Source organism: Engystomops pustulosus, chromosome 5 (assembly GCF_040894005.1).
Source record: "Engystomops pustulosus chromosome 5, aEngPut4.maternal, whole genome shotgun sequence".
In the NCBI taxonomy this organism is placed as follows: Eukaryota; Metazoa; Chordata; class Amphibia; order Anura; family Leptodactylidae; genus Engystomops; species Engystomops pustulosus.
The window spans coordinates 170,174,090-170,200,323 of NC_092415.1; the positions used below are offsets into that span (position 1 = coordinate 170,174,090).

General features: G+C 41.0%; 2 protein-coding genes across 4 annotated transcripts; one reads left to right on the plus strand and one right to left on the minus strand.

Moving 5' to 3' along the window:
* The first annotated feature begins 1,215 nt into the window (after positions 1 to 1,215).
* FAM221A (family with sequence similarity 221 member A) lies at positions 1,216 to 18,038 on the plus strand. 3 transcript variants are annotated; one of them, XR_011855916.1, is made up of 7 exons: positions 1,216 to 1,349; positions 3,062 to 3,235; positions 5,663 to 5,853; positions 7,470 to 7,676; positions 12,517 to 12,609; positions 14,446 to 14,548; positions 15,238 to 18,038. XR_011855916.1 is itself a non-coding variant. In XM_072153778.1 (7 exons), exons 1-7 carry the CDS (start codon positions 1,288 to 1,290, stop codon positions 15,298 to 15,300), a joined length of 879 nt encoding a protein of 292 aa, XP_072009879.1. In that variant the 5' UTR covers positions 1,216 to 1,287; the 3' UTR covers positions 15,301 to 18,038. The 3 variants fall into 3 exon arrangements, 2 of the variants coding, with proteins under 2 accessions (XP_072009879.1, XP_072009881.1); XM_072153778.1 differs by having other exon boundaries at positions 14,460 to 14,548; XM_072153780.1 differs by lacking the exon at positions 1,216 to 1,349 and adding an exon at positions 2,012 to 2,144 and having other exon boundaries at positions 14,460 to 14,548.
* GPNMB (glycoprotein nmb) lies at positions 18,002 to 24,717 on the minus strand. The gene is made up of 11 exons (XM_072153777.1): positions 24,524 to 24,717; positions 22,070 to 22,222; positions 21,849 to 21,992; positions 21,606 to 21,770; positions 21,326 to 21,484; positions 20,151 to 20,507; positions 19,803 to 19,979; positions 19,626 to 19,728; positions 19,352 to 19,554; positions 18,801 to 18,891; positions 18,002 to 18,267 (listed from the first exon to the last, which is right to left on the minus strand). Exons 1-11 carry the CDS (start codon positions 24,588 to 24,590, stop codon positions 18,117 to 18,119), a joined length of 1,770 nt encoding a protein of 589 aa, XP_072009878.1. The 5' UTR covers positions 24,591 to 24,717; the 3' UTR covers positions 18,002 to 18,116.
* Between the last annotated feature and the right edge of the window lie 1,517 nt (positions 24,718 to 26,234).

The following is a 26,234-nucleotide window of genomic DNA, read 5'->3' on the forward strand; positions in this document are numbered from 1 at the left end:
CCCCTCTCTACCTCACATTGTGGTCCCCTTTCTCCTCACATTGTGGTCCCCTTTCTCCTCACATTGGGGCCCCTCTCCACCTCACATTGTGGTCTTCTTTCTCCTCAAATTACGGCCCATCTCCTTCTACTCATGCGGTGGCCCTGCATTGCGGTCACTCATCTACTTCTCTCCTCTACAATGCGGCCTTCTCTCCTAAGGGTTATGGCACACGTGGCATTTTGAACATGTTTTTGGCCCGTTTTTAAGCAGTCCGTCAAAAAACATATGCGTTAAAAAACGTCTTTTGAAAACGCATCAGTTTTTGACAGGTGTGACCAATTATCTTAATTCAAACTGGTCAAAAACCCATGCATGTTTTGACGGACTGCTTAAAAACTGGCCAAAAACGTGTTTATAACGCCACATGTGCCATCATCCTAACACCATGCCCCCACTCCTTCTGTTGCTGTTGTAAAACAAAAAGAAGAATTGTTACTCTATCTAGCATACTATATTTTTTTTTCTGTGTTTACGGCCGGTCACCATGCCTCACTATAGCCAGACGAGCATATGGCAGTGTGAGGCCAAAAACTGAGAATGTCCCACCAGATCCGGAAAAGTTGTGAGCTATTGAACGGGTACTGAAAGTCCAACCCCCCCCGTGTAGCAGGCTCCATTCAAGATGCTGCATTTGAATAAAATGCTTAAAAACATGGGGCTTATTCTTACCAGTTGCCTTTGAATTGCGTTTCAAAAAGCAATTAAAACGCACCACATCCTCCGGATTTGTTCACATAGGCGTGGCATTTTATATGGCAAAAAAAAAAAAAAAACCTTGTGTCACGAAACTCTACTTGGTTTCTCTAAAACATTCTACATCAGATAAAAAACATTTCTCTTGCAGAAAAAAATTATTTCATGGCTCTCACTGAATAGGTGAATAGGTCATAATAGGTGAACATCCCCAAAGATGTGAATTTTCATCAAAAACCTACAAAATAAAGCATTTATGGTTACTTTTCCGTTCATTATCTGTGGTGGAAACATTTGACTGTATTCCTTATTTTGTGTTTTTATCTCTATTATTGAACTATTGTAGTTCAAAAATGGCTACAATGGAACTAAAAATCCCAGAGGTGTCTGTGAGAGGCAAAGCAGACATGGGACAATGCACTGCACTGTACACACCTCCGTGTGGACAGGTACCAGGAGCCGCCCCTGTGCAGCCTGCCCCTTCCCTTCCGTGTCAGCTCCTTCCTGGAGCTGTCTCCTTCCTCACTCAGCTCCACTGCCCGACAGGGAGTCATGGAGAGACTGCACTTCCAGGGGGCTGCGGGGGCCATAGATGATTATCTGGAGTACAGGAGGTGAGGGGCAGCCATTACGTATTTATACTGCAGTGTTATGTGTGCTCGTAGTCGGGGGACATGACTGTGCTTGTTGCTAGGCGACTGAGAAGTTGTTCAGCATTGTAATCAGTCACTGCTCTCAATAAAGTTTTCGTTGTTGATAAGGCAGCCTAATTTTGCTGCTTTATTAGTTGATAACCATGTACAGCACATAGGGGGGAGATTTATCATCAAGTTTCAAAACTGTTCTAGTTGCCCATGGAAACCAATCAGAGCTCAGGTTTAATTTTGTAAACAGATGTGGGAAAATGAAAGCTGAGTTTTGATTGGTTGCGATGGGCAACTAGAACAATTGTGCTCCAAGAGACTTATGATAAATCTCCCCCCTAGTGTCAGAAATATTGGTGCAAAAATAATAAATACTTATGCATCATTAGAAACGTGGTGATTCCCTGTGACTGCTGCATCTACAGCACAAATGTCATTGTAGATTGTCCACAGAAATCGATCACACAGTTTAGAGAGTGTCCTGTCACCTCTCCTCACACGTCCATTCAGTATTCCTTATAAAATACATGCTAGAGAATTATTATAATACCGTCCCTCCTGTTATTCCTCCTGGAAATACATAGACAGCCGGGTTGTACTATTCTTGTTATCAATGGAGAGTGCATCTAGTCTCTACAGTATTTTACACTATCCAGTCATGTAGGGAAATGTAGGAATATCCCTTATTGACAAGCAGAATACCAAGTGCTTAAAGGAAAAATACACATGGACACAGCATTGTATTCCAAGCTCACATACACTCTGGTGTGTGTACCCTGTTACATGATCCATTTTTCCGTCATCTTTTAATGGCTTATAGAAAATTGTCTTCAGCAGAAGCCCATTACAGCTGCATTGCAAATATGTGTTTCTGCCTTTTCTAAGCATTTCCGTTACAATATAATTGTGTGTTATAACTTACCTTGCACCCTGACAAAATCATCTGTGTATTCCCATGACTTGTCTGTGCTGCAGACTCCTCAGCTCCAGAGCCCCCACCTTTGTGCTCCTGATGTCCCCCACTGATGTCAGCTCACTAGGCTGTGACCTCTGTGAAGGAGCAGGAGGGAGGAGCTGCACATGAGCATAATGGTGGGGGCTGAGAGCTGAGTAGTCTGCAGCACGTACAAGTCACATGTTATTTTTTTAAATGCATCCAAATCAAAGCCCAACCCCTGGGACTACACATATGATTTTGTCAGGGTGCAAGGTAAGTTATACTACTGTTATAACACAGAATTATATTGTAATGCAAATACTTAGGAAAGGCAGAAATACATATTTGCACTGCAGCTGTAAAGGGCTTCTGTAACCTGTCTTTAGTGAAAATGAGATCCCTGGTGACAGGTTCCCTTTAAGGGCATAGACTGATAGATATTAGTCTCTGCCCACTTCACCTCTGGTGAGAAAGATTTTTGTCAAACACTTTCAGAACAGAAAATGCCATAACTTTGAAAAGTAAAGGGTGAGCAGCACAAAGTAGGCATCGCTCTGTTTGTAGGAATCACATATAATAATTTGATAAAATCACTATAGCTTTACAGTTACACTTTAAACATTCCATGAAAAAAAAGGTTAAATTTAATTTAACCCAATTTAAAATTATTTATTTTTGTTGTAGAAACATGGTAGCACCCCTACAAATATTAATTTACGTATTGAAAACCCTTCTGTTTTCATAGGATTGTTGGTGAAGATGATGGCGGTAAATTGTTTACTCCAGAAGAATATGAAGCATACAAGAAAAACGTGCTACCAATGAGGACACAAAATCGATTGTTTGTCAGCTGGAGATCACCAACAGGAATTGACTGCAAGCTTGTGGGACCAGAGACTCCCTGCTTTTGTACCCACAGGTACTACATATGGCCAAAATCCCCACATAGCTGTCAGAGTGGAGAACAGGACACAGAGTCAGCAAGGAAGCTCATACAAAATTATCGAAAAAAAACAAACAGAAAAAGAAATCCTTAAATTCACACATTGCTGGAGTCACAATGCAGTCATGTATAGAAATCCTTAGGGGAAATTGGGCAGAACATTGTTAATTAGCTCTCAGCACCGTACACATGTCAATGCCACCGGAGCTGAACCGGCATTGGGAAACACAGGATGTCAGCTGTATCTGAATTCCACGTTCACCGCAACTGCTGCATTTAAATGGCTTAATGAGGGTTTCCCCCCATGATCCTTCCTCCCCCCTCCCCGCACCTTGCACTGTTCATGGGGGTCACCTATAGTGGCTATGGCAACCCTGGGGTTCAATCTGTACTTGGGAGAAACCGCATAACAAATTTTAAGATGTATTTTCTCCATTTATCTTTTGTGAATGTGAGTGTACATTTTTGGGCTTTTGTTTTAGTTACTATGAATCTCTCAAAGCTTTAGCAAGCTTTATAAAAGCTGTTTTTAATAGGATGAGGGGTGGAGTTTTGAAAATGGGGTGATTCGTTTCTAATACAGGCGGTCCCCTACTTAAGGACACCCGACTTACAGACGACCCATAGTTAAAGACGGACCCCTCTGCCCACTGTGACTGCTAGTGAAGCGCTCTGGATGTTACTATATTCTCAGACTGCAACGATCAGCTGTAAAGTGTCTGTAATGAAGCTTTATTGATAATCCTTGGTCCAATTACAGCAAAAAAATGTGAAACTCCAATTGTCACTGGGGCAAAACATTTTTTTGTCTAGATCTACCATTATAAAATATACAGTTTTGACTTACATACAAATTCAACTTAAGAACAAACCAAGGACCCTATCTTGTACGTAACCTGGGGACTGCCTGTACTTTATATTTTAAAGCTCATTAAAAACAAAAATGATCCCCAAAAATTTGATAGTGATGTGTGAGCTTGTAATAAAGTATAAAAACATTTTAAAAGTGATTAAAAGTGCATTAAGTGATTTTAAAACTTAATGCAGACATATAGGAAATTGGGTGGTAAAACTATCTGTCTGTAAAGAAGATCATTTAGAATTTTGAAAATGGTGATGTTTTGCCAAATTTTTTTTATAAATAAATTCTAAACATATAAACCAAAATTTACCACTCACATGAAGTACAAAGTGTCATAAAAAACATTCTATATATACCCGTGTATAAAAATGTGCTGAAAAATGTCCCCTCGGCTTATACACGAGTCTTAACCCACTTAAAAAATAAAAAGTAACCCACTTTAAAAAATATAAACTTATATGCTCTCCCTCCGATGTTGGCGCGGCTCCCCGACGTCCCCGATGTCGGCGCGTCCCATCTTCTTTCTTACCCGCGGCTCTTCTTCTTTCTTCTGTCATGGATGCGGCCATGTTTTCTTTCTGGCCGTCGCATACTATGATGTCAGCAGCGGCCGCGTCATAGTATGTGCCTGCTGGAAGAAAACATGGCTGCGTCCATGACAGAAGAAAGAAGAAGAGCCGCAGGGAAGAAAGAAGACGGGACGCGCCGACATCGGGGACATCAGGAAAGCTGACATCGGAAAGCCGTGCCGACATCGGAGGGTGAGTATATGTAAGTTTTTTTTTAAGTGCTGGGGAGTTGGGGCACGCTGTATACTACTAGGGGCTGGCTGTATACTACTAGGGGCTGGCTGTATACTACTAGGGGCTGGCTGTATACTACTGGGGGCAGACTAGCTGTATACTACATGGGGGCAGGCTGCCTGTATACTACTGGGGGCAGGCTGCCTGTATACTACATGGGGGCTGGCTTGCTGTATACTACATGGGGGCAGGCTGGCTGTATACTACATGGGGGCAGGCTGGCTGTATACTACTGGATGCAGGCTTGCTGTATACTACTGGGTGCTGGTTGGCTGTATACTGCTGGGGGGCTGGCAGGCTGTATACTGCTGGGGGGCTGGCAGGCTGTATACAACTGAGGGCAGGCTGGCTGTATGCTACTAGGGGCTGGCTAGCTGTATACTACAGGGGGCTGGCTGGCTGTATACTACTGGGAGCTGGCTGACTATATACTACTGGGGACTTGCTGGCTATATACTGGGGGGACTGTGACCATTGCATTTCCCACCCTCGGCTTATACTCGAGTCAATCATTTATCCCAGTTTTTGGTGGTAAAATAAGGGGTTTATACTCGGGTCGGCTTATACTCGAGTATATACGGTAACTTTAGTAAGTTTAAGTGTTCAAAAATTCTAACCATATAATGTAAAGTCTGTCAGAAAATGGGGCTGAGCGTTAACATGCACACTGACTAAATGTATTTAGAGACTGAGTGATAATGTGAATGTGTAATTTAATGTATTTAATATTTTGTTTAGATATAAGCAGCATAAGACAGACTTTAAGGAGCTTCCAGCGGATCGTCCCATTCTGTTGCCATGTAAAGTCAGTAAATGTCCCTGTAAGTCATATCACTTTGTCCCTCTCAATGGTTCGCAGCCAATCCGTTGCCGCTGTAAGCACTTTGCTGATGACCACAATGTTACAGGATCCTACACCTGCACCAAATGTAAGTGCAATTGATTTCTTTCTCTATTATCAGGCATTCTGCCTTATTACTTTCTTGTTAGTAGTTTCCATTAGTTTTTTTGTAATCTACATTGTTTATTAGTTAACAAAATAAACATACGAAAGTTGTGTTCATAATCAGAATCCAAGAATGCTTATCATGGGTTAACATGGTACACCCCAAAAAAGGGAGAGCAACAAAAAAGGGGGTTAGAGGGTCGTGATGGGAAAAAGAATCTAATCATGTGTTGCATAAGATTGTTTCCATAAGGTCTCATTGTTCCTGAGCACCATAAAAAACAATTCAGGGAGTCCAGGAGGGATATAAAGGTATCACAAAGAGCAGCAATGAGGTCCTCCATATATTGCATGTCCTCAACTTTAACCTTTGAGCCAAAGTTGGTGAGTTGAGGGGGCTTCCAGGCGACTGCGTCTGCAACATCTGACGACTTTGTCTTTTTTGTTAAAATACATTTTTATTAGGTTTTTAGTTACAATACATAACATAAGCATAAACATGTATAATTATACATTAACATTTGCTGATTATAGTCCACATGAGTTCCATTTGTAATGACCTCAGTTACATCTTCTGTTTTTTATTACATATGACATATGCAGCTTATAGTCTTTAGACATTTTCCCCCTTGTATATATTACACATAGCTACATAATAGCTTCACTATTTCTGCTAATGTATATTGCTTTGTTAAACTTAACAACATTAACAACAATAGAAACATTTCAGGCTTGCTTTTTCTACGACTTTGTCTTTTTCACACAATGTATTAGGCGCAGGTGTCTAGCCATACTTCTGCTAGATCACCTGGATACACATGTCTATGGATAAATTATGGAAAGGGAACTTGTCACTAGCTATATTTGTGAAAATGTGGTTACAAGTTCCCTTTCCATAGAGCCCTATTAACTAACCCTTCTTTTAGCTACAAAATTGTTTCCTTTACATCCTCATAAATCAACTTTCTTTTATATTATCTGACATCACAGGGGGTGTGTACTGCTCGGTCGGCCCTTCCCATGTCCCATGCCTCTTATCAGCATGTCATGTGACCAGGGTGATATCATCTAAGGTCCTTTACCCAGTTACGTTTGCAACATATTCCCCATGTATGTATCTGATCACATGGCAGTATCATGGCCTGATCACAGCATGCCACCAAGGACGTGTTCACCTCCCTTTGCCTCCATGAAGGCATGCTGTGATTTCATGTGATCAGATACACACATGTGGTAGACTGTGCAAATGTAACAGGACCTTAGATGCCATCATCCTGGTCACATGACATGAAGTGGCCAAAGATGTTAAACATAGCAGCATGTTCTGTAGCAGTGAGACCTGTCAATCAAGATCAAGGAGGCTGAAAAAATGCAGTAACCACTGAATATGCAGGACCTCATTGGACTCACATAGTGTTATTGGATTCACATCAGGTGATTTGCATATAAGTTTACAAACTGATTTTTTAACAATGTAAAGGAACCATGTATGGATAAGAGCAATGCTTTTTAATCACAGTTTTTGTAGAAGTATTTATTTTGGGTCGGTTACTTTGTATGACAGGTTCTCCTTAATATTTGTATGATTTTTTCACACAGGCTCAAACTGCTCAGGTTTCCATAGTTCTTTCACTTGTGGATGTTCCCAGCCAGCATATACTCACGACACTATCGTAGAGACAAAGGAGGAAAGACAAGCATTGGGAAAACCTGTAGGGCAGGATGTTCCATATGCTGCGATGGGAGGATTGACTGGCTTCAGCTCTCTTGCAGAAGGGTATATGAGGCTTGATGATAGCGGTATAGGTACGTAGCTGTGAACATTATGTGATTAGACATGTAATGCATATTCTTATGTCATTCAGTTTATTCTGATTGTACATTCATTTTACAACAGTCACTGATACATATCTAAATGATGTGCATTTTGTAAAATAATATTTCTCCTTTAGAGAAGACTTGCATATAATATAGAAAATTGCATTTACATCAGTGCCCTTATATATACCTATTAGCCTTCAGCACTTATTGACAGCCTGCTTCTCAGAAAAGAGACATTGGAGAGCAGACACAGGTCATTTATCTTCCATGCAGGGCCGATTCTAGCATATTTGCTGCCTGAGGCGAATATTAAAATGCTGCATACAAAACCCCCCCCACCCCCGCGCCCTGTTAAGTAAATCCTGAAACTTTACTAACAATTAACAACCCTACAGACAGCTCCCTGACACTATGTGACTGACTACAGGATCTGAGAGGCATTAGTGGCATCTAGTACCTAGACAATCTCTTCCATCAGGAGGACTTTATTCCGGGTTCTCCAATCCATGACGTATCACTGCTGAGTTCACGGCCGGATATCTTCAGCTCTGTGCAGCATCTCCACCCGGCGTCCCTAAAAATACCACAGTCACTTACAGTATAAAGTCTCCTGGATAACAACACTGCGCTCCTAAATAATATATACCCCTCACAACACAACTGACCACACGCTCCACACATATAACACATCCCTTCATTATCCCTGCTCTCATATATTTAAAGGCCTCGTTATTCACCACCCAATTAAATTATATACAGCTCCCATATACAGATCCCCTACAGCTTAAATAAAATCTTGCCCCACATATACAGCCCCCCAGCTTAGTAATATACTGTATCCCATATACATCCCCCAGCTTATTAATATACTGTATCCCATATACAGCCCCCCAGCTTAGTAATATACTGTATCCCATATACAGCCCCCCAGCTTAGTAATATACTGTATCCCATATACAGCCCCCCAGCTTAGTAATATACTGTATCCCATATACATCCCCCAGCTTAGTAATATACTGTATCCCATATACAGCCCCCTCCGAGCTTAGTAATATACTGTATCCCATATACAGCCCCCCAGCTTAGTAATATACTGTATCCCATATACAGCCCTGCAGCTTAGTAATATACTGTATCCCATATACAGCCCCCCCAGCTTAGTAATATACTGTATCCCATATACAGCCCCCCAGCTTAGTAATATACTGTATCCCATATACAGCCCCCCAGCTTAGTAATATACTGTATCCCATATACAGCCCCCTCCCAGCTTAGTAATATACTGTATCCCATATACAGCCCCCTCCCAGCTTAGTAATATACTGTATCCCATATACAGCGCCCCCAGCTTAGTAATATACTGTATCCCATATACAGCCCCCCAGCTTAGTAATATACTGTATCCCATATACAGCCCCCCCAGCTTAGTAATATACTGTATCCCATATACAGCCCCCACAGCTTAGTAATATACTGTATCCCATATACATCCCCCCCAGCTTGGTAATATACTGTATCCCATATACATCCCCCCAGCTTAGTAATATACTGTATCCCATATACAGCCCCCCCAGCTTTGTAATATACTGTATCCCATATACATCCCCCCCAGCTTAGTAATATACTGTATCCCATATACATCCCCCCAGCTTAGTAATATACTGTATCCCATATACATCCCTTCTAGCTTAGTAATATACTGTATCCCATATACATCCCCCAGCTTAGTAATATACTGTATCCCATATACAGCCCCCACAGCTTAGTAATATACTGTATCCCATATACATCCCTTCTAGCTTAGTAATATACTGTATCCCATATACAGCCCTTCTAGCTTAGTAATATACTGTATCCCATATACAGCCCCCCAGCTTAGTAATATACTGTATCCCATATACATCCCCCCAGCTTAGTAATATACTGTATCCCATATACAGCCCCCACAGCTTAGTAATATACTGTATCCCATATACAGCCCCCACAGCCTAGTAATATACTGTATCCCATATACATCCCCCCAGCTTAGTAATATACTGTATCCCATATACAGTCCCCCCAGCTTAGTAATATACTGTATCCCATATACATCCCCCAGCTTAGTAATATACTGTATCCCATATACATCCCCCCAGCTTAGTAAAATACTGTATCCCATATACATCCCCCAGCTTAGTAATATACTGTATCCCATATACCCATATATCCCATATACAGCCCCCAGCTTAGTGATATATAATATATAGCATCCCCCCCAGTATAAAATAATTATGGCCCCATATAATATATATAGCAACCCCCCCAGTATAAAATAATTATAGCCCCAAATCCCCAAATAAAATATAGCATCCCCTCCCCCTAGTATAAAATAATTATGGCCCCAAATAATACATATAGCACCCCCCCCCCTAGTATAAAATAATTATGGCCCCATATGATATCTATAGCGTCCCCCCCTCCCCCAGTATTAAACGTTTTCTAGCCCTATATAGTACCCCCCTCCCAGTATAACATGAAACCTCCCCACATTTAATTAAAGTACATGAAAAATAATAAAATCATACTCACCTGCAGGCAGCTGCTCCCTTGGCGCGGCTCCGGTCTTCACGCGGCTCTCCTGTGAGCCGCGGCTCCGCACAGTGACACAGGCGCATGACGTCATGACGCCTGTGTCACTGCTTAGGACGGAGCGCGCAGCTGCCGGAAAGGCGCTGCGTCGCTCCGCATATAAATCGCGCCTGTGTCTTAAAGAGACAGGCGCGATTTATTTAGCTGGTGGGCGATTCGGGCGTTAATGGACGCCCGAATCGCCCACTTTAGAGAGGCAAATTTCGCCGCCCTTTACAAGGACATTTTCATCTCGTCTCATGGCAGATGCGGCCCTGCTTCCATATATCTGCTCTCGCCTATTAGCGGAATTGCTATAGTTTGTATATGTAGCAATTTAGCTAATAGGTACTATTCATTAAAAGGATTTTTAATTTTAATGCAATATTCTAGTACATAAGTGAAGGCTCCATTGTATTCTGTGTCACAAGGACATACCCCTTTAAAGGAAGCCTGTCAGCAGAAATAGACCAAATTAACTATTACCATCATGTTGTGAAGCAGAATACCATCTTCCAGATCATTTTTCTTTCATGGCCCAGTGGGCTAGCATCACCCAGAACTTCAACTCAACTTTGAAGTGAGATGTAAATTGGTTGTATAATATTATGGAAGTGGAGAGTTTAGCACTGAAGTCAAGCTCTCCCAGCCTCGGCATGCTGTGGTTGACATCTTTCACTCAGACTTTTGGAGAGCCAATTATGATGTCCCTGGATGCAGGACCTTCAAACAAAGGGGGCATCTGGAGGTGGGGAGAACTTGACTTTGGTGTTAAATTCTCTGCCTCCTTGACTTTATGCAACTAATGTACATCTTGCTTCAAAATTGATTTTCTGGATGATGCCACCACACTAGGCCATGAAAGAAACATGATCTGGAAGGTCTTCAGCTTCTTGACAACATACTGGTAATGGTTTGGGTCAATTTCTGTCGTCAGGTTCAATTTAAATTAAAGTAGTTGTATAATATTCTGGGGCACACCTTGATGACAAGTGATTTCCCAAGATGTTCCAAAGCCTGTTATAGTTTCTTCCAGTTTTGCAGAGTTCCCTGACATAGCTTATCATAGAAGCCACTGGTCAACTATAGAAAAGACTCTTTTAAACTATTGTGTTACCAATAGTTATGCAAATCACTTTTTTTTCTAATCTATTTTTATTTTCAGATGCCACGTTTTTTGTGACTTTTTGAAGCTGTTCAGAAAAATTTACTATAACCTCTGCCAGAATACTGGCAAAGTTTATAGCTGAAATCTACACCAAAAAAGACCTGATGTAGATTCTGTTTCAGTCAGAACCTCCAATCCAGAGGTTAAATTTAAGGACATTTACAATATTTTTTAGGTGTATATTTTCCTGCTTCTTAAAGGGAATTTCCAGGTTATCGATAGGCCCCAAAACTAAAACAGAGACCAGAGGTGGAAGTAGATGGCTTCATTCTATGTGCAGTGGTCAAGCCAGGTAACTGCAGTTCAGCTCTTGAATGGGAGCTGAGCTGTAGTTAAAGGGCTTGTCCAAAGTTTTAAACTCATCTTCTATCCACAGAGCAGAAAACCGGAGCACAGCTGTCCCGTTCTTGCTGAGGATGGGACAAGATGGAAATCACCGAATACAGCACTCAGCTATCTCTGGCACTTCCATTAACTGTCTCTGGGGGTCCTGGAGCTAGACATGCCCTGTGCAGCAATTTGAACAAGTGAAAACTTTAGTGAGAATGGGACTCCTGTTCTCCTGATTGCTGGGAGTTTTGTTCTCTTTAGTCGGGGGAGGGGAGGGGGGTTCAGCAGTCGGGCCATTCACGATCAGCTTGTTATCTCCTATCCTGTGGATAGAGGGTAACTTGATAAACTTGGGACTATCGCTTTAATAGCTTGTCTACTACTCCTGGAATGCATCTGTACTTATGACACAATAAAGTGCATGTTGCTATGGATGGTAGAATAAAAAGAGACTGCATCACTTTCTACAGTCTTTTTAAATATAGTATATTGTTGGGGTTGCCTGCCATACCGGTTCTACCGGTCAATAAATAAATCTAATTGTATTATAGTACTAACAATCATATCACTGTTGACTCTGTCCCATAGGAGATGACAGAGTTGTTGGTAATAAGGAAATATGTGATGGTGTCATGGATCCAAGTATCTAAAATAAACAACTTTATTTGTCAGAAAAAAATAAATCATATTCACGATCTTTACTATGGGCTTTCTACATAGGTGCTCCTAGTAGGGGTTTCTTGGAAACGCCGGATGATGGGGGATCCCACCCATTTCTAAGAGCATATGGCCCAACATCGTCCAACAATAAAGGTAATAAAATCTATGGTTACAGTGTTTTTAAGGCATGTATCGCTATTATGTGCTAAAATTGCATATGATTGTGAAATGGGGGCGGGCTAGTACAGGTGCCTTTACTTCTTTGGGCTCATGCACACATCCGCGGATTTAACCGATAACACAAGACACAAAAAAATTACAGCAGGTCCCATTCCTGAGTTTGCAGCTCAGGCAGCCTTTTTCTATTGTGATTGACTCACATTGCCTAGGTCACACACTGCTGACAATCAGGCCATGAATAACTATAGTTTGTGGCCCCAGAATCAAAAGGTCTCCAATATCTTAAGGTTGGAGGAACTAAGTGCGATACAGATTAGACTATCAAAAATTCCCTCACCCTAGGGTCACTGAGTCAATGAACAATGCAAGCCTGTACCGCTCCATATAGCGCCGTGCTTTCATTGCAGGCCTATGGAGAAGATATATCCAACATATGTATGTCCCCCAACGGCCGTCTGAATGAAGCCTAATGTGGTATTCATGCAGACAAATAACACAAATCCATGACTCCTTCTTAAATATCACATTAAAGTTGAGGAGGCTTCTAGTCTCGTCTCCTCCTTTCTGGGTCATTCTTCCATTCCCTTGTGGGCGCTCGGAAAATTCCAGCACATCCGATTATTAATAGCAGAAAAAAGTTAACTTCTTTTTCTGCTTTTAATAACAGATACATCACTGAAATTCCATTAACGTCTTAACAACTATGATTAAAAAGCATTGCTTTAACCCTAAATTGTTCCTCTCCATGGCTGCAAAGTTAAAAAATCAGTTTGAAACTTTTTATCCATATCACCTGATGTGACTCAAATGTCACTATGTAAGTCCAATGAAGCCCTGCATATTCATGAGTTTCTTGCACTGCTCTGCAGGTCTCAGTGCTACAGAACTGCTGTTGTGTGGAACATTGAGAGAGAGCTCAGTTACATGTCTTTATGTCATGTGACCAGGATGACTTCATCTAAGGTCCTGTTACATTTGCAGTGTATCTACTGTATGTGTCTGATCACCAGAAATCACAGCAGTCTCTATGGAGGATGAGGAGAAGTAGAAATCCATGGAAGCTGCTGTGATCATGCTATGATACTGTCATGTGATCAGATGCATACATGGGGTAGACGTTGCAAATGTAACTGGGTAAAGGACATTAGATGACATCACCCTGGTCACATGACATGCTGAGAAGGGGCATGTGGAGGTGTAGATGATGCCAGGGAATATAACATAAAGTTGATTTAAGGTGATGTAAGGGAAACAATTATTAGCTAAAAGAAGACTGTCAGTTTGTTAACAGGACTCTATGGGAACCTGTCATCAGAAATTTGATTTTTAGTTAGTCACAGGTGCCAATAGCCTATGCTATGCTGGTTTTAAAAATACCTTTCTTAACATTATGAATGATGTTAGTAGTTTATACTGTAATAGCATTCTTCCTCTCCTCCACATCATTCCCCTGGATGAGTTTGGAGAAGGGAAGACAGAGACAGGAACACAGAGAGCAGCTGCCCCCTACCCAGTGATTCATGAAACGCTGCTGGCTGAGAGACAGATAATGTGAATGAAATTTATATAAACTACTGAAATAATTCAGAATGCTGACAAAGGTATTTTTACAATCAGCATAGCATAGGCTATTAGAACTTGTCACTAGCTAGAAATGACATTCTTTGTGACAGGTTCCCTTTGATTGCATAGTGTAATGGAAAGCCAATGTGAACTGGGCCTTATTTGTCAAGTATTATGAGACTTGTTTCTGTGTAAACCTTATCAGAAAAAGGATGTTGACTTTATATACTTTTTCATAATCTCAAGCTTACTGTTTTCAGACCCCCCTGATGGAAATCAAGTTGTGTCTAGCATGAGAAGATCAGAAGAGGAGGACATGGCTTTTTTTGAAAAACGCTATCAGGAAAGGGTAAGGAACTTATTACCCAATTAACTTATTTTCACAGATTTACTTTTATAGAGTAAATTATAGAAAGATCAAAGTTAGAGACTGGTCTTGATACAAATGTCTAATGTTAAGTAATAAATATGGCTTTAGTCTAACATTGAGAGTTTGTTGGCTTAGTTTAAAAGGGAACCTGCCAGCAGAAAATTGTATGATTAACCACTATACCAGTATGGTGTGAAACAGATTAACACCTCCAGATCAGGTTTCTTTCAAGGCCCAGTGCTGTGGCATCATTCTGGTTGTATAAAGTCATTGGTGCAGAAGTTCTTTCCAACTCAGAACACCCCCTTAGCTGTACTTGACGGTCCTACGTCCAGGGATATCATAACTGTCTCTCTCGAAGTCTGGTTAATAATACTACAGCAGAGGATGGGGTTTTGAGAAGAGGAGAGCTTGACTTTAGCACTAAACTCTGTCTTCACGATTGATACAACCAAATTTACATCTCACTCCAATGTTGATTTTCTGGATGATGCCACCATAATGAAAGGAGGAGACATGATCTGGAAGGAATTAATCTTGATGCTGGTAGTGGTTTATTTGGCCAATTTCTGCTTACAAGTTACCTACGATTTTACAATGTGTGCACAACGCTTAGTTTAAAGTTGCATTCCAGGATTTACTTATTGATCACCAATCATTTTCTTTAGTTGAAAAAAGAAAAAGAACTGAAGAAACAGAGTTCCAAGACCACAAAAACTCAGCGTCCCTGAAGACTGGTACCTGTCAGCAAAATATTCTTTATTTGTAGTTTTTAAGTAGTTTTAGCATCTTTAGAAATATTTGCTTAAATTATTTTGGATGTGTTTATGTTTTATAGAGTTTTCATTTGAAATTTAAAACATTGTTAAATAGTTTACTTATGTTTTCATTTTGGCTTGCATCCGTTCATATATACACAGCCCTCTTTTTCCCTTCATCATTCAAGATCAAATCTAAAATCCTAGATAACTTTGTAAGCAGCTGTTGTGTGAATATGAGGAATAGCACGATTTCTAAGTGTTTTTATTAAAATATTTTGCAATTTATAAGACACATAAAAACCCCACTTATCTTCCATCCCATAACCAGGATGGTAAAAAAAAAAAAAAAGGGAAAGTAGCAAAGCCTGTGGCACTGATGAGTTAACAGTGCAGAAGTGGCCTTTAGCACCTCAAGGTGACCTTCTCCATTAGGGTGCTTTCAGACATAGACAAAGCCCTTAGAAACGGAATCAAAGCGCATAGGGGTGTGCCACGTGCTGACTCCATATCCATGGAAACACATGGGATTGGCAACAAGCACCCAGTGTTTTGTATTGTCTAAATACTAAAGGGAGTCAAATCACGAATGTGTGACTGCACCCTCAGGCATGTGAGGCTGAGCACATGTCAGCAAGTTTGGTGCAAGGGGAAAACTTCTGCCACTACTTACCTAAAATGAGCCTGAAAGACCTCCATTGATCCACATAGGGGCCTGAAAAAGAAGAAATTGGACCCAAGCAATATATTGTTCCCATAGGCCAGTCCTTTAATATCATTTCCAGTTATTGACTTGTATTTTGTAGCAATTTTTTTCCTCTTTAGGCTGTTTTTTTAGTTGTTCCATAGCAAGTTATTGGCCCAATAAAACAAACAAAAAAAACACCCAGGCGAAACCATTACTGGGTCCCTAAATCTTCAGGCCATCCTGCTTATTCTTCTCATAATCTTACTGGACAATAAAGTCCTGTAAAGATCCATAAGGAACGGCAAGAAGATCTTCTATATCTCTCTATATTAAGTATACAAACAGATATCATATGCCAATATAAAGGGTATGTTCACACAGTGGGTTTTAGATTGGATTGTGGCTATTGTTTACTTCAAAATCATATTCAGAAATTGCCTTTTGTACAATGAGGCTTATTGCTTGCAGCCACCCTTTTCATGGAGATTCCACACTGGAAACAATGATAAAAAGATCTGTAGAAGTTTCCTGTATGAACAGGCCCATGAAATGTGCCATTTTAAAGTGTACCTCCAAGTTCATAATGACTTTTACAAATTTATTATATCCCTTTCAAATCAAAACAGCATCACTCACCTTATTTCCTGAGTTATGCCATTTTTATATTATAAAGCTACTTGTTAGAAATCTACCTCTGCAGCAAATAAATAGAAGAAACCAGCAATGAACTCCATTTTGCTACTTTGGACTTCCCTGCATTTCATTTCTACTTTAGATGTTCCCAAAATGGCCCCTGACTGTTGCAGGGAAGCTGTAAACCAGCTCCATTATTCTCATTATCTCAATAATGTCAGAAAAATCATGGGTGTCCCAGTAAGTTATTAAGGAAGAGCGCAAATGGTTGTGCAATTTAGGCAAAACTTTGGAACGTGCTGAATAACATGGGTCAATGCTGCCACCAAGAGGCATCTGCAAACCCAGCCACTACTTGAGTAGAAAAGGGGAGGTGGTCATTGCAAATCTGGGACGGCCTATAGATAAAATATACACTGCACAGAAATGTACTGATGACTCCTAGTTCCAAACTGACCTCTGCCGCCTGTGACCTATAGCAAAGCTGTCTGGATGTTTAGAATTTACTTTATCCCAAGGCTGCAATGATCAACTGTTAAGAATCAAAAGGGGTCTACAATGAATTGAATCCCTGTCTCTTGGGAAGGGGAGTTGCAGTACAGTCACAACCCATGGTCTTGTTTTTTCAACATCTGGGAAAATTTCAGAATTTAAAATTTTTTTTTTATTGATTTGTGCCAAGCTATGCAACACCCAAAATGTAGCAATTTTTATATTAGAAAAACAATGGATATGGAGCCGATTGTTGGGACCTAGTTGTCACCAATAGGTGGAGTCCATTTAGTTGTATGGGAATGATGGAAATAGCCAAGCACAAGGCTCGTCCTGCTGCTCCTCTCATCAGCAATAACAGGATCCCAGTTTGGAGAGCTGAGGGTCCCAGCAGTCAGAACTTAACCAAATCAACCTCACCACAGAAAAGGTGATAGCTTAAATACTTTGCCAGCCCCTTTGAAGGGCATCTACCACCAGGATAAAGGACTAGAATAATAATTTAGATAGTGCTGCACAGAGTTTGCCAAATCGGTTCCTGTTCCCAATGGGGCTTACAATCTAATCAACCTACCAGTATGTTTTGGAGTGTGGGAAGAATCCCACCCAAGCACGGAGAGAACATACAAATCAGCCCAAGGGGCTCCATAGGTGGTAATGGACCCTGGAGCCCCTCAGACTCATTTGCATACAGTCTCATCCTGATGGTAGATGTCCTATAAGTACTTAAGGGTCAACCGAAACCAACATTGTAAACCCGAGCTTAAAATATGCGCTTCTCGGTTTAAACAGATAGGGACCAAAGGCAGCAGAAATTTTAGCAAAATTTAAAAAAAAAAAAAAAAAAACACACCACCAAACTTTAAATAAAGGAAGTACTTTATTGGCATTCCTAGTACAGCATTACCACTTTAGATTAAGAACCAAGCGGCAGAATACCAATACATGGCAGACATTCAAGTATTGAAGCAGAAGCTTAGATTATTGCAGCCTTGCTTTTCAGGAGAGGATCGTGCTCAGTATTTCTTTTGAAGAACACATCTTTGATCTGACTGAAGTGCACAGTAAATCCCTGACCATTCCTTTCATCCGAAGCATTTGTAATAGGTTTGTATTGCTTGTATTTCCTAGAAGAGAGAGAATTACAAGTTAGAAGTAATCTATGGTGGGGGCATTTCTTCCTCAAAGTGTCATGTACACAAGTAATGTGTGACAACTCCTTACAATCTGAAGAACCTGGCATCTGTCTCATGTGTGTTATTAGAAAGTTTACCAATAGAAACCTATTAAAAGTTCTGCACCACTTTGATATGTAAAGTTAAGCATCCTATTCTTTTAGCTAATCAGCCCAAAAAAAAAATAATAATAATTCATGGCTATAAAATGATTGAGGGTCCATGAACAGTCACCTGGAAGGTCCTTGATCTTATATTCAGGAATACTATCATAAAGTGTAAAAGTAACCCCTTTAAAGGAAATGCCAAGGTTGAGCTTCACTCTCCTGCTGAAGTAATGGCATGAAATGTTTCTGCTGGTTACTATGCCATTAAGGATGCGGTGTGTGCGCAAATAACCTTAATGGCCCAAAGCATAACCTGAATTTCAGATTATTCTACCCTGAAAACAAAGTCAGAAATGGTAGCGGAGGAAGAGAACTCACTTGTACAAGGCAATCCCAACCAACACAGCAACAAGAGCAACCAATGCTAGAGGAATAAGTACTGCAGATATAGTCTTTTGTGTTTTAGGACCTAGAGAGTAAAAATAAGATGAAATATAGAAGAATTAATTCCATAGGGAGAAACTTCTGAAAAGCGTTAAGTTTCATTGCATGGAAACATGCACAAAACAAAAAAAAAAAACAAAAAAAAAAAAAAAAACACACACACAGATGTGGGAGGAGGACTTTGCCTGAGATGGCTCACACGATCTAAAGTTACTACATGCGTTGCTTTATTTTTATGACAACCCCCCCAATTCATATGATTGAAACAAGTTATGTACCATTATAGTCCATACAACACACAATATTGGTGCCATTGCTTTACCAGAACACAAACCCACCAAATATAGAGCCAATATTTCTGGGTTAAAAATTGTTGTGACATTTGAAAAGGTGACTATACAGTAGATATGAAGCAGCAATTTATCTTATGCGTAGGTTCCTCAAAGCTGCCTAAACATGTTCACTTTGTACACAAAGTTACTTACCACCATCTATAGATACCAGTGTACTAGCAAGAGCCAAACTTGCACCATCACTTAGTGTTATATTCACACAGTAAGATCCTGGCTCAAATGCTCTCCTTAGGGTCAGCAAGCATTGATCAGAAGATGGAACGGCATCACAGACCATGTCCTTGGCAGTCATACAGCTAGCATCAGAGACTATCGTACAGGCATCGGTAGGCAGGCTGGAAGAACAGAGAACATCTCAGTAGGACAAGCATGATCAGCATTATAGAAGGAGTTTTCAGAGACATACCTTCCCTGGCAAGCCACCACAAAGTCAATGAGAGAGTTTCCAGTCTGAGATGTAGATACTTGAACACTTGTCATTTCCACTATGCTGACGGCAAGGATTCCATCTAGGAAGAGCAAGAGCAATTCAGTTTCTAGGCTTTTATTATAACCATCAGTCAAAGGGTGTCAGCCAACTTACCTACAACTGTGATCTTTGTGTTGTAATATCCATATCTATAGATGAAGCAGCCAGGTGAAGGAGTTGTATATGAAGGCGTTGTATACGGAGCAGTAGTATAGCCAGTAGTAACATTTGGCATCTCAGTTGTGAATGGAAAGGTTCCAGTAGTAAGTGGTGGCAATTCTGTAGTGTTCCCTGCAATGATAAAGACAGAGACCTCATATATGAAAAACACCCAGAACAAAAATTCATTTTATATTAGAAGATCATTCTGGGGCAGTGTGACGACATAACAGCCAACACAATGGTCACTGCTATTCCATGCATGGGACCCTCACATTAAGCAAGTTGGTTTTCAAGACTTACCGGTAGAATTGGAAGTGGTGATGGCACTGCTGGTAGTAGTGCTGGTGGTAGTAGTAGTTGTTGGGACTGGAGTGAGTGTAACCGGTTTACATGGTCCAGGAATGGCAGCTTTGATGGTCAAGTTTACACTGAAGTTTCCAAGCAAGGTATAAGTATGACTAGAGATTGGGTTATTAGAAACAAATGATCCACTCCCATCACCATAGTCCCAGTCAAATGTCAATTTAGAGGTATTGAGATAACGGCTTGGATCATGGATTCGGATGTCAAACTTGATTGGGGAATCCTTAATAAAAATGTTGTCTGAGGAATTCTTGTCATTTGTCTGAGAAAGGTTCACATAAAATGGAATTTGATCTTTGAAAAAGAAATAAAATCGTGTTTTAAGATCAAACACAAAATTACACCCATGAGTAACATTAAAATAAATGTTTACAAAGTGTTCAAGGGACCTCATCATTAAAATGCCTTAAAGGGGTTTTCACACGAACACAAGTTAGGCCCTATCCACATGCATTTCCTAGACCAGTGGTTCTCAACCTTTCTAGTGCTGTGACCCCGCAATACAGTTCCTCATGTTGCAGAGACCCCAAACCATGTACAAGAATACAACTACTATAAACACACTATGTATAACAATAGAATTACTATAACACTCCCCCCCCCCAGGTCTCATCTTCCTCCTCACCCAAAAAAAAAAAAAAAAAAAATCAGACCCCCCCCCCCAATCACAACAAAAAACACCCTCCCTAGATGTTACCATAGGTATAATCCTCCATCCATGTCCCCCTCTTCTCAATCACATACAGCAGGGCTGCTGACAGTGAAGCCAGAGGGTCATGTGAAAAACGCAATAAAATCGTGTCTCTGATGGCGATCCCCGCTGGCCTTGCGACCAACAGGTTGAGAACCGCTGTCCTGGACAGAAAATGGATGCAGAGCAGCAGTCTACTCAAAAGACTATTACCCCATACCGTTGAGTTTTGAGTATGAAGCACTAGTCCCAAAGGGGGCATGGAACCTGCATCATAGATGACTAGCAAGCCAATTAAGAGTGGAACTCTCCATTGGGTTCCAGTACACAAGGTACAGATTTCTCAGACCAGTCATGTGCAATGACCTAAAGTCAGAATCTTCCAGCAGTTCCAAGTCCTTAACTAAATTTCACAACTTACCAGTTACAACATAAATACTACTTGCTTTAGCCACTGGGTAATGTTTCCGGTAACCTTTTCGAAAAACAGTGACCTCAATCACTTGTGTTCCGGCCGTGATGTTTGTAGTATTTATGGACAGAACAGCAGAAGATCTTCCGATCTTTTGGAAATATTGGCCTGGTGAGATAGAATATTAAAGTTGGTTTTCAAGCCGCCCTCCATGGTTATGCAGCAAGGCCCCACCTAATAGACATATTGCATAGATTGCTGTCCTTAGTCAATGCGTGTCCCACATTACCTTGGGTGGAGAAGATGTAGATGAAATTATGTCGTCTCCATTGAGGGTGATGTGGGAATGGTTTTCCATCTGGAAAGTTGTTGGCAAAGCTACAGTTTCCTTCATTACAGAAATCTATCCACTTGGTCCAGTTGTACACATATTGGTCGGGAGAACTAGAGGAAACTAGAGAAGAGAGATGGTAAGTGGTCCATGTAGAATTATGACGCTATATAGTATAATATTGTACCGTTCATGGTTTACCATTTCCACACCCTCTTTGATAAACAATGTCTCCATCCTCATTCTCTTTTTGACATCTAGGGAACTGCAGGTTCACAGCAAAAGTTACATTTGACCCTATCAGTGCTGGACTGTCACTGGTCAACAATGCCACCACTTTGCCACCTACAAAAATAACAGAATAGGTCAACATAGTTTGTCATATATTCTCCGTGACCGAGTCATACATATCTCAGCATTACCTCGCCAGCAGTTTTCCCATCTAGCATCGCCAGACTTCCAGGCTGGGTACAGTTTCTCATTCCAGGAGTTGGAATCAGGAGACCAGCCGTCTATGTGATTACTGTGAGCTTTAGAGGCAGATCCCCTTCCAAAATCCATTACATCCTGAAACCCTGTTCAAGTTATAGTGTATTTAATACACAAATCAATGTAAAAGACAACATTTTATCAATACTCTCATTGCTTGAATCCTCACAATTCCGTCACATCTGGCAATGTACGCCTTTTCTGTGGAGCCACACTTCAATCCCCACAAGAGACTAACTCCAGACCCCTGCCCATCACCCTTCTCTGTGTAACATAACCTCCACTTTTATTGCCCCAGCTTATCTTAATTGAGTCTCACCATATGTACTAATTATCTTGTTGTAACATCCCTCAAATATTGAGTTTCTCTCAGTGCTTCATTTGTATCCATACCTGAAGAAGGGGCCTGTGTGCCCTGAAAGCTTGCACCAAATATAGTTTTTCTGGTTAGCTAATAAAGGGATCATTCCTTAAGCACTTTTGTAGTTTTTACATCAGATTTTTGAGCCACACTTCTCACACACTTGTCTCAAAAGTGCCTACAGCCACTCAAAATGTCTCTCAAAGCATTGTAGATAATTAGTTTGTTGCACATTGCATCAGAATTTTGGCCCAAAATTCAAATCTTATATTTCACAGTCAGCCAGTTTAAGTGTTTTTTTTTTTAAATGCAAAAAAATAGTTGGGGGACAGAAGTTTCCACATTTGGGTCTCTGCAGAGAACCACAACTTACTGGTTCTGCATTGGAAACCATATGGTCATCACCTAGTTTTACGTACATGGTTGGCGAGCCAAATGAAAAACTTATTTAAATAATGGAGTGAAAAGCCAAAAAAAAAAAAAAAATATATTGATGTGGATTACATGAGGCTGCATCTTCTAAGAAAAACTAGCTTTGATAATTAGGATGTTCAGTCATGCATAAATGTCATTATGCGTTTTAATGTTCTTGCAAATACATGGTCCTTTGTTAGAATCATAGGATTCACATTTTACGTTATGCAATGTTGTTCCCACCCCTGCCAGACACTTGATTGGTTGTGAAGTCCAGGATTTAGAGAAATTAGATTTTGTAATGCAAGAATTGCTACTTGACCACCGCATAAAATAGATTTCCACCAAGTGAAAAATTACAATGAAGCCAGTGGACAAGATTTGCTGCCCAAGTGTTTAGAAAGACATTGATAACAACCCAAACCCCTCCTCCCCAGTCAGCGCTTGTATCTACCAAGCATCTCAGGTAGAAGCTTTGTAGATATGAAAGGAATATCTGCCAGGTCAGACCTAAGACTAGGTTTGACGTGGTCTACGCTGGTTTTACGGCAGAGACTACAGTAAATGCAGCCGGATGAGGCCATTCCTACCCCGCCACGCCCCACTCTGACTCAAAGTGGCATATGGGCATAGCAGGGAAACTGGTATGGATGGGGAGATTTATGAGCATTCTCCACCAAAAAAAACTGGCTATTCTTTACGGTGAAACTGCGAATGGCTCATTAAATCAGTTATGGTTCTTTTTCAAGGACATAATGCATCTCCCTCAATATTTTTATTACATCTACATGCTATCCAATAATTTTGGCAGAAAGCATACCGACCCATTGGGGAGAATTAGCAATCTGTCTATACCAGAATTTTGGAGTACTTTGCACCTGAAATATCATGTGCCAAATTTATTGAGGGTTATAGACACCAGCTGTGTGTGCTCCATGCGAATAGACTGCACCAGTCGCACGCATGTTTAACATCTGCTCAATTTCTGCCTTTTTGCAGAGAAAATTCTCAGCTATCTCAAGCATAAAATTGAACAAAATATTCAAAATTTTGCTAATTTGAGATAACTCTCTCCCCTGTAGTAGCAATGGACCCACATTCACCACCTCCTATGTGGTGTAGTTTTGCGATTAAATTTGCGTTGTTTTGAGAAGTTTCCGTTGATAAATGTGGTGTTGCACACTCTGGTGCATTTTTTCTGCCATTGCGTGACTTAAGAGTTATGTTTTTAAAAAAAAAAAAAAAAAAAAAAAACCCCCACACACGGAAAATCATCATCCACAAAATAAAATCCATTATTAGTATATTATCCAGACTAGATATACCACATAGCAAAGAAGCACTAACGGATGCAAGTGACCTGTCGAACATATTTCCATAAAATTTGTTAGAAAATCATTTAAAAGAATTTATTATAAACAGGCTCAGGATAAAAAAATAAAAAAAAAGTGGAATTTTACATGTCCCAATCCCAAGAAATATAACAGGAGGCGCCATTTGTATGCAAGCAAACCAACTATTACCACTTAGATCATCAGTAAGAATTCTTGAGCCAGTACATCCACTCACCACCTACCACAATAACAGAACAGACAGAGAAGCCATCACTCACGTTTTCCTGCCTGTATACCTGACACCAGGCAGAGCACCAGCAGACTCGCCACTACTGCACTCAGCATCTTGTAAGGTGAATGTGCTAACAGAGATCTGCACAGCACTATTTAAATTGGGCCAGACAAGTCACAGCTGTAGGGAACAGCAGTCAGTCCCCAGGATCCCTCCTCCTGTTTATGAAAAGCCTGCAGACCCATCATGTGATGGAATTAGGGAAAGATGTCTGATTTCAAGTATAGGAGCCCCCCCCCTCGCTCATGTGCTTATGAGTCACTCCCATGAATCTCAAACTTCTTCTAACTTTTTCAAGGATCAGAAGCAAGAAGAGGCGAGATAACAAAGGGAAATCATACAATTCCCAGTTTCAAGTTAAATTTGGATCTTTTGATCTTTAGATTACATTCGAATAGTATATGCACCTATGTAATACCAGACAACCAAATTAGGTTGATATTATTGTAACAATACAAAGTGGGAGATGTGATTGATAGGGATCTAACGGCTTGGAACAATCAGCTAAGGCCGTGGTCACACGTACCGCTAGGCGTCCGTTCATAACGAGACGCTAGCGCACAGGGGGAGGTCCTTGGCCCAAACGCACATGCGCTTCCAGAGAAACGCATGCGATCGGCTTAACAATAGCATGCATTTCCCGGGAAACGCATGTGAGTTCGGGCCGAGGACCTCCCCCTGTGCGTTAGCGTCGCATTATGACGGACGCCTAGCGGTACGTGTGACCGCGGCCTAACTATTGAGGCCGCGTTCAATGAAAACAATGCACCGAAAATTCAATGCGTGTCCCCGGCTTTAGACAGCTCTGAAAAATTGGTTGGGTTTTCATTGCGTTTTAAAACGCATTACAAAAGCTGAGATGAGGTGATTTGCCTAATTACATTACTGTTAACGTTTCAGTTTACAAAACGCATTGTAAATGCTGTGTTAACGCATGTGTTAACAATGTGTTAACATACGTGTTTTGTTAAAGCATGTGTTAACATTGCGTTAACAAATGTAAACAGTAATGTAATTGGGCAAATCACCTCTTCTCAGCTGTTGCAATGCGTTTCCAACGCAATGAAAACGCAGGACAAAACGCAACCTAAGGGTGATGGCACACGTGGAGTTTTGAACGTGTTTTGGAGCCGTTTTTAACCAGTCCGTCAAATAATGCATGCGTTTTTGAAAAACCTTGACCGCTTTTGACCCGTTTTAATTAAGATAATTGGTCAAACCTGTCAAAAACGGATGCATTTTTCGATGGACTGCTTAAAAACGGCCCAAAAATGCGTTCAATACGCCACGTGTGCCATCACCTTAACGCAGTGGTGGCGAACCTATGGCACTGGTGCCAGAGGCGGCACTCAGAGGCCTTTCTGTGGGCACCCGGGCCATCGCCCCAGCACACCAGACAAGATTCAAAGAATCTTCCTGCAGTTCCAAGCAACCTTAAGGGCGCGTTCACACGTTGCGCTTTCGTCGCGTTCATAACGCGACGCTAGCGCACAGGGGGCGGAGTTTGGGGCGATCGCATATGCGTTTCCAGAGAAACGCATGCGATCGGGTTATCAATCGCATGCGTTTCCCGGGAAACGCATATGCGATCGGCCCGAGCCCCGCCCACTGTGCGCTAGCGTCGCGTTATGAACGCGACGAAAACGCAACGTGTGAACGCGCCCTCAAGATGCTGCTTTCAGTCATATTTTGATACT

Bases quoted from the DNA above. Each gene is read 5' to 3' on its own strand.
- FAM221A (XM_072153778.1), top strand. From the start codon at position 1,288: ATGGAGAGACTGCACTTCCAGGGGGCTGCGGGGGCCATAGATGATTAT. The intron at 3,236-5,662 runs GTACTACATATG...TATTTTGTTTAG, and splicing joins CCCTGCTTTTGTACCCACAG to ATATAAGCAGCATAAGACAG. The intron at 5,854-7,469 runs GTAAGTGCAATT...TTTTTCACACAG, and splicing joins ATCCTACACCTGCACCAAAT to GCTCAAACTGCTCAGGTTTC.
- GPNMB (XM_072153777.1), bottom strand. From the start codon at position 24,590: ATGCTGAGTGCAGTAGTGGCGAGTCTGCTGGTGCTCTGCCTGGTGTCA. The intron at 22,223-24,523 runs GTGAGTGATGGC...TAACTTGAACAG, and splicing joins AGGTATACAGGCAGGAAAAC to GGTTTCAGGATGTAATGGAT. The intron at 21,485-21,605 runs GTAATGTGGGAC...CTATCTCACCAG, and splicing joins CTACATCTTCTCCACCCAAG to GCCAATATTTCCAAAAGATC.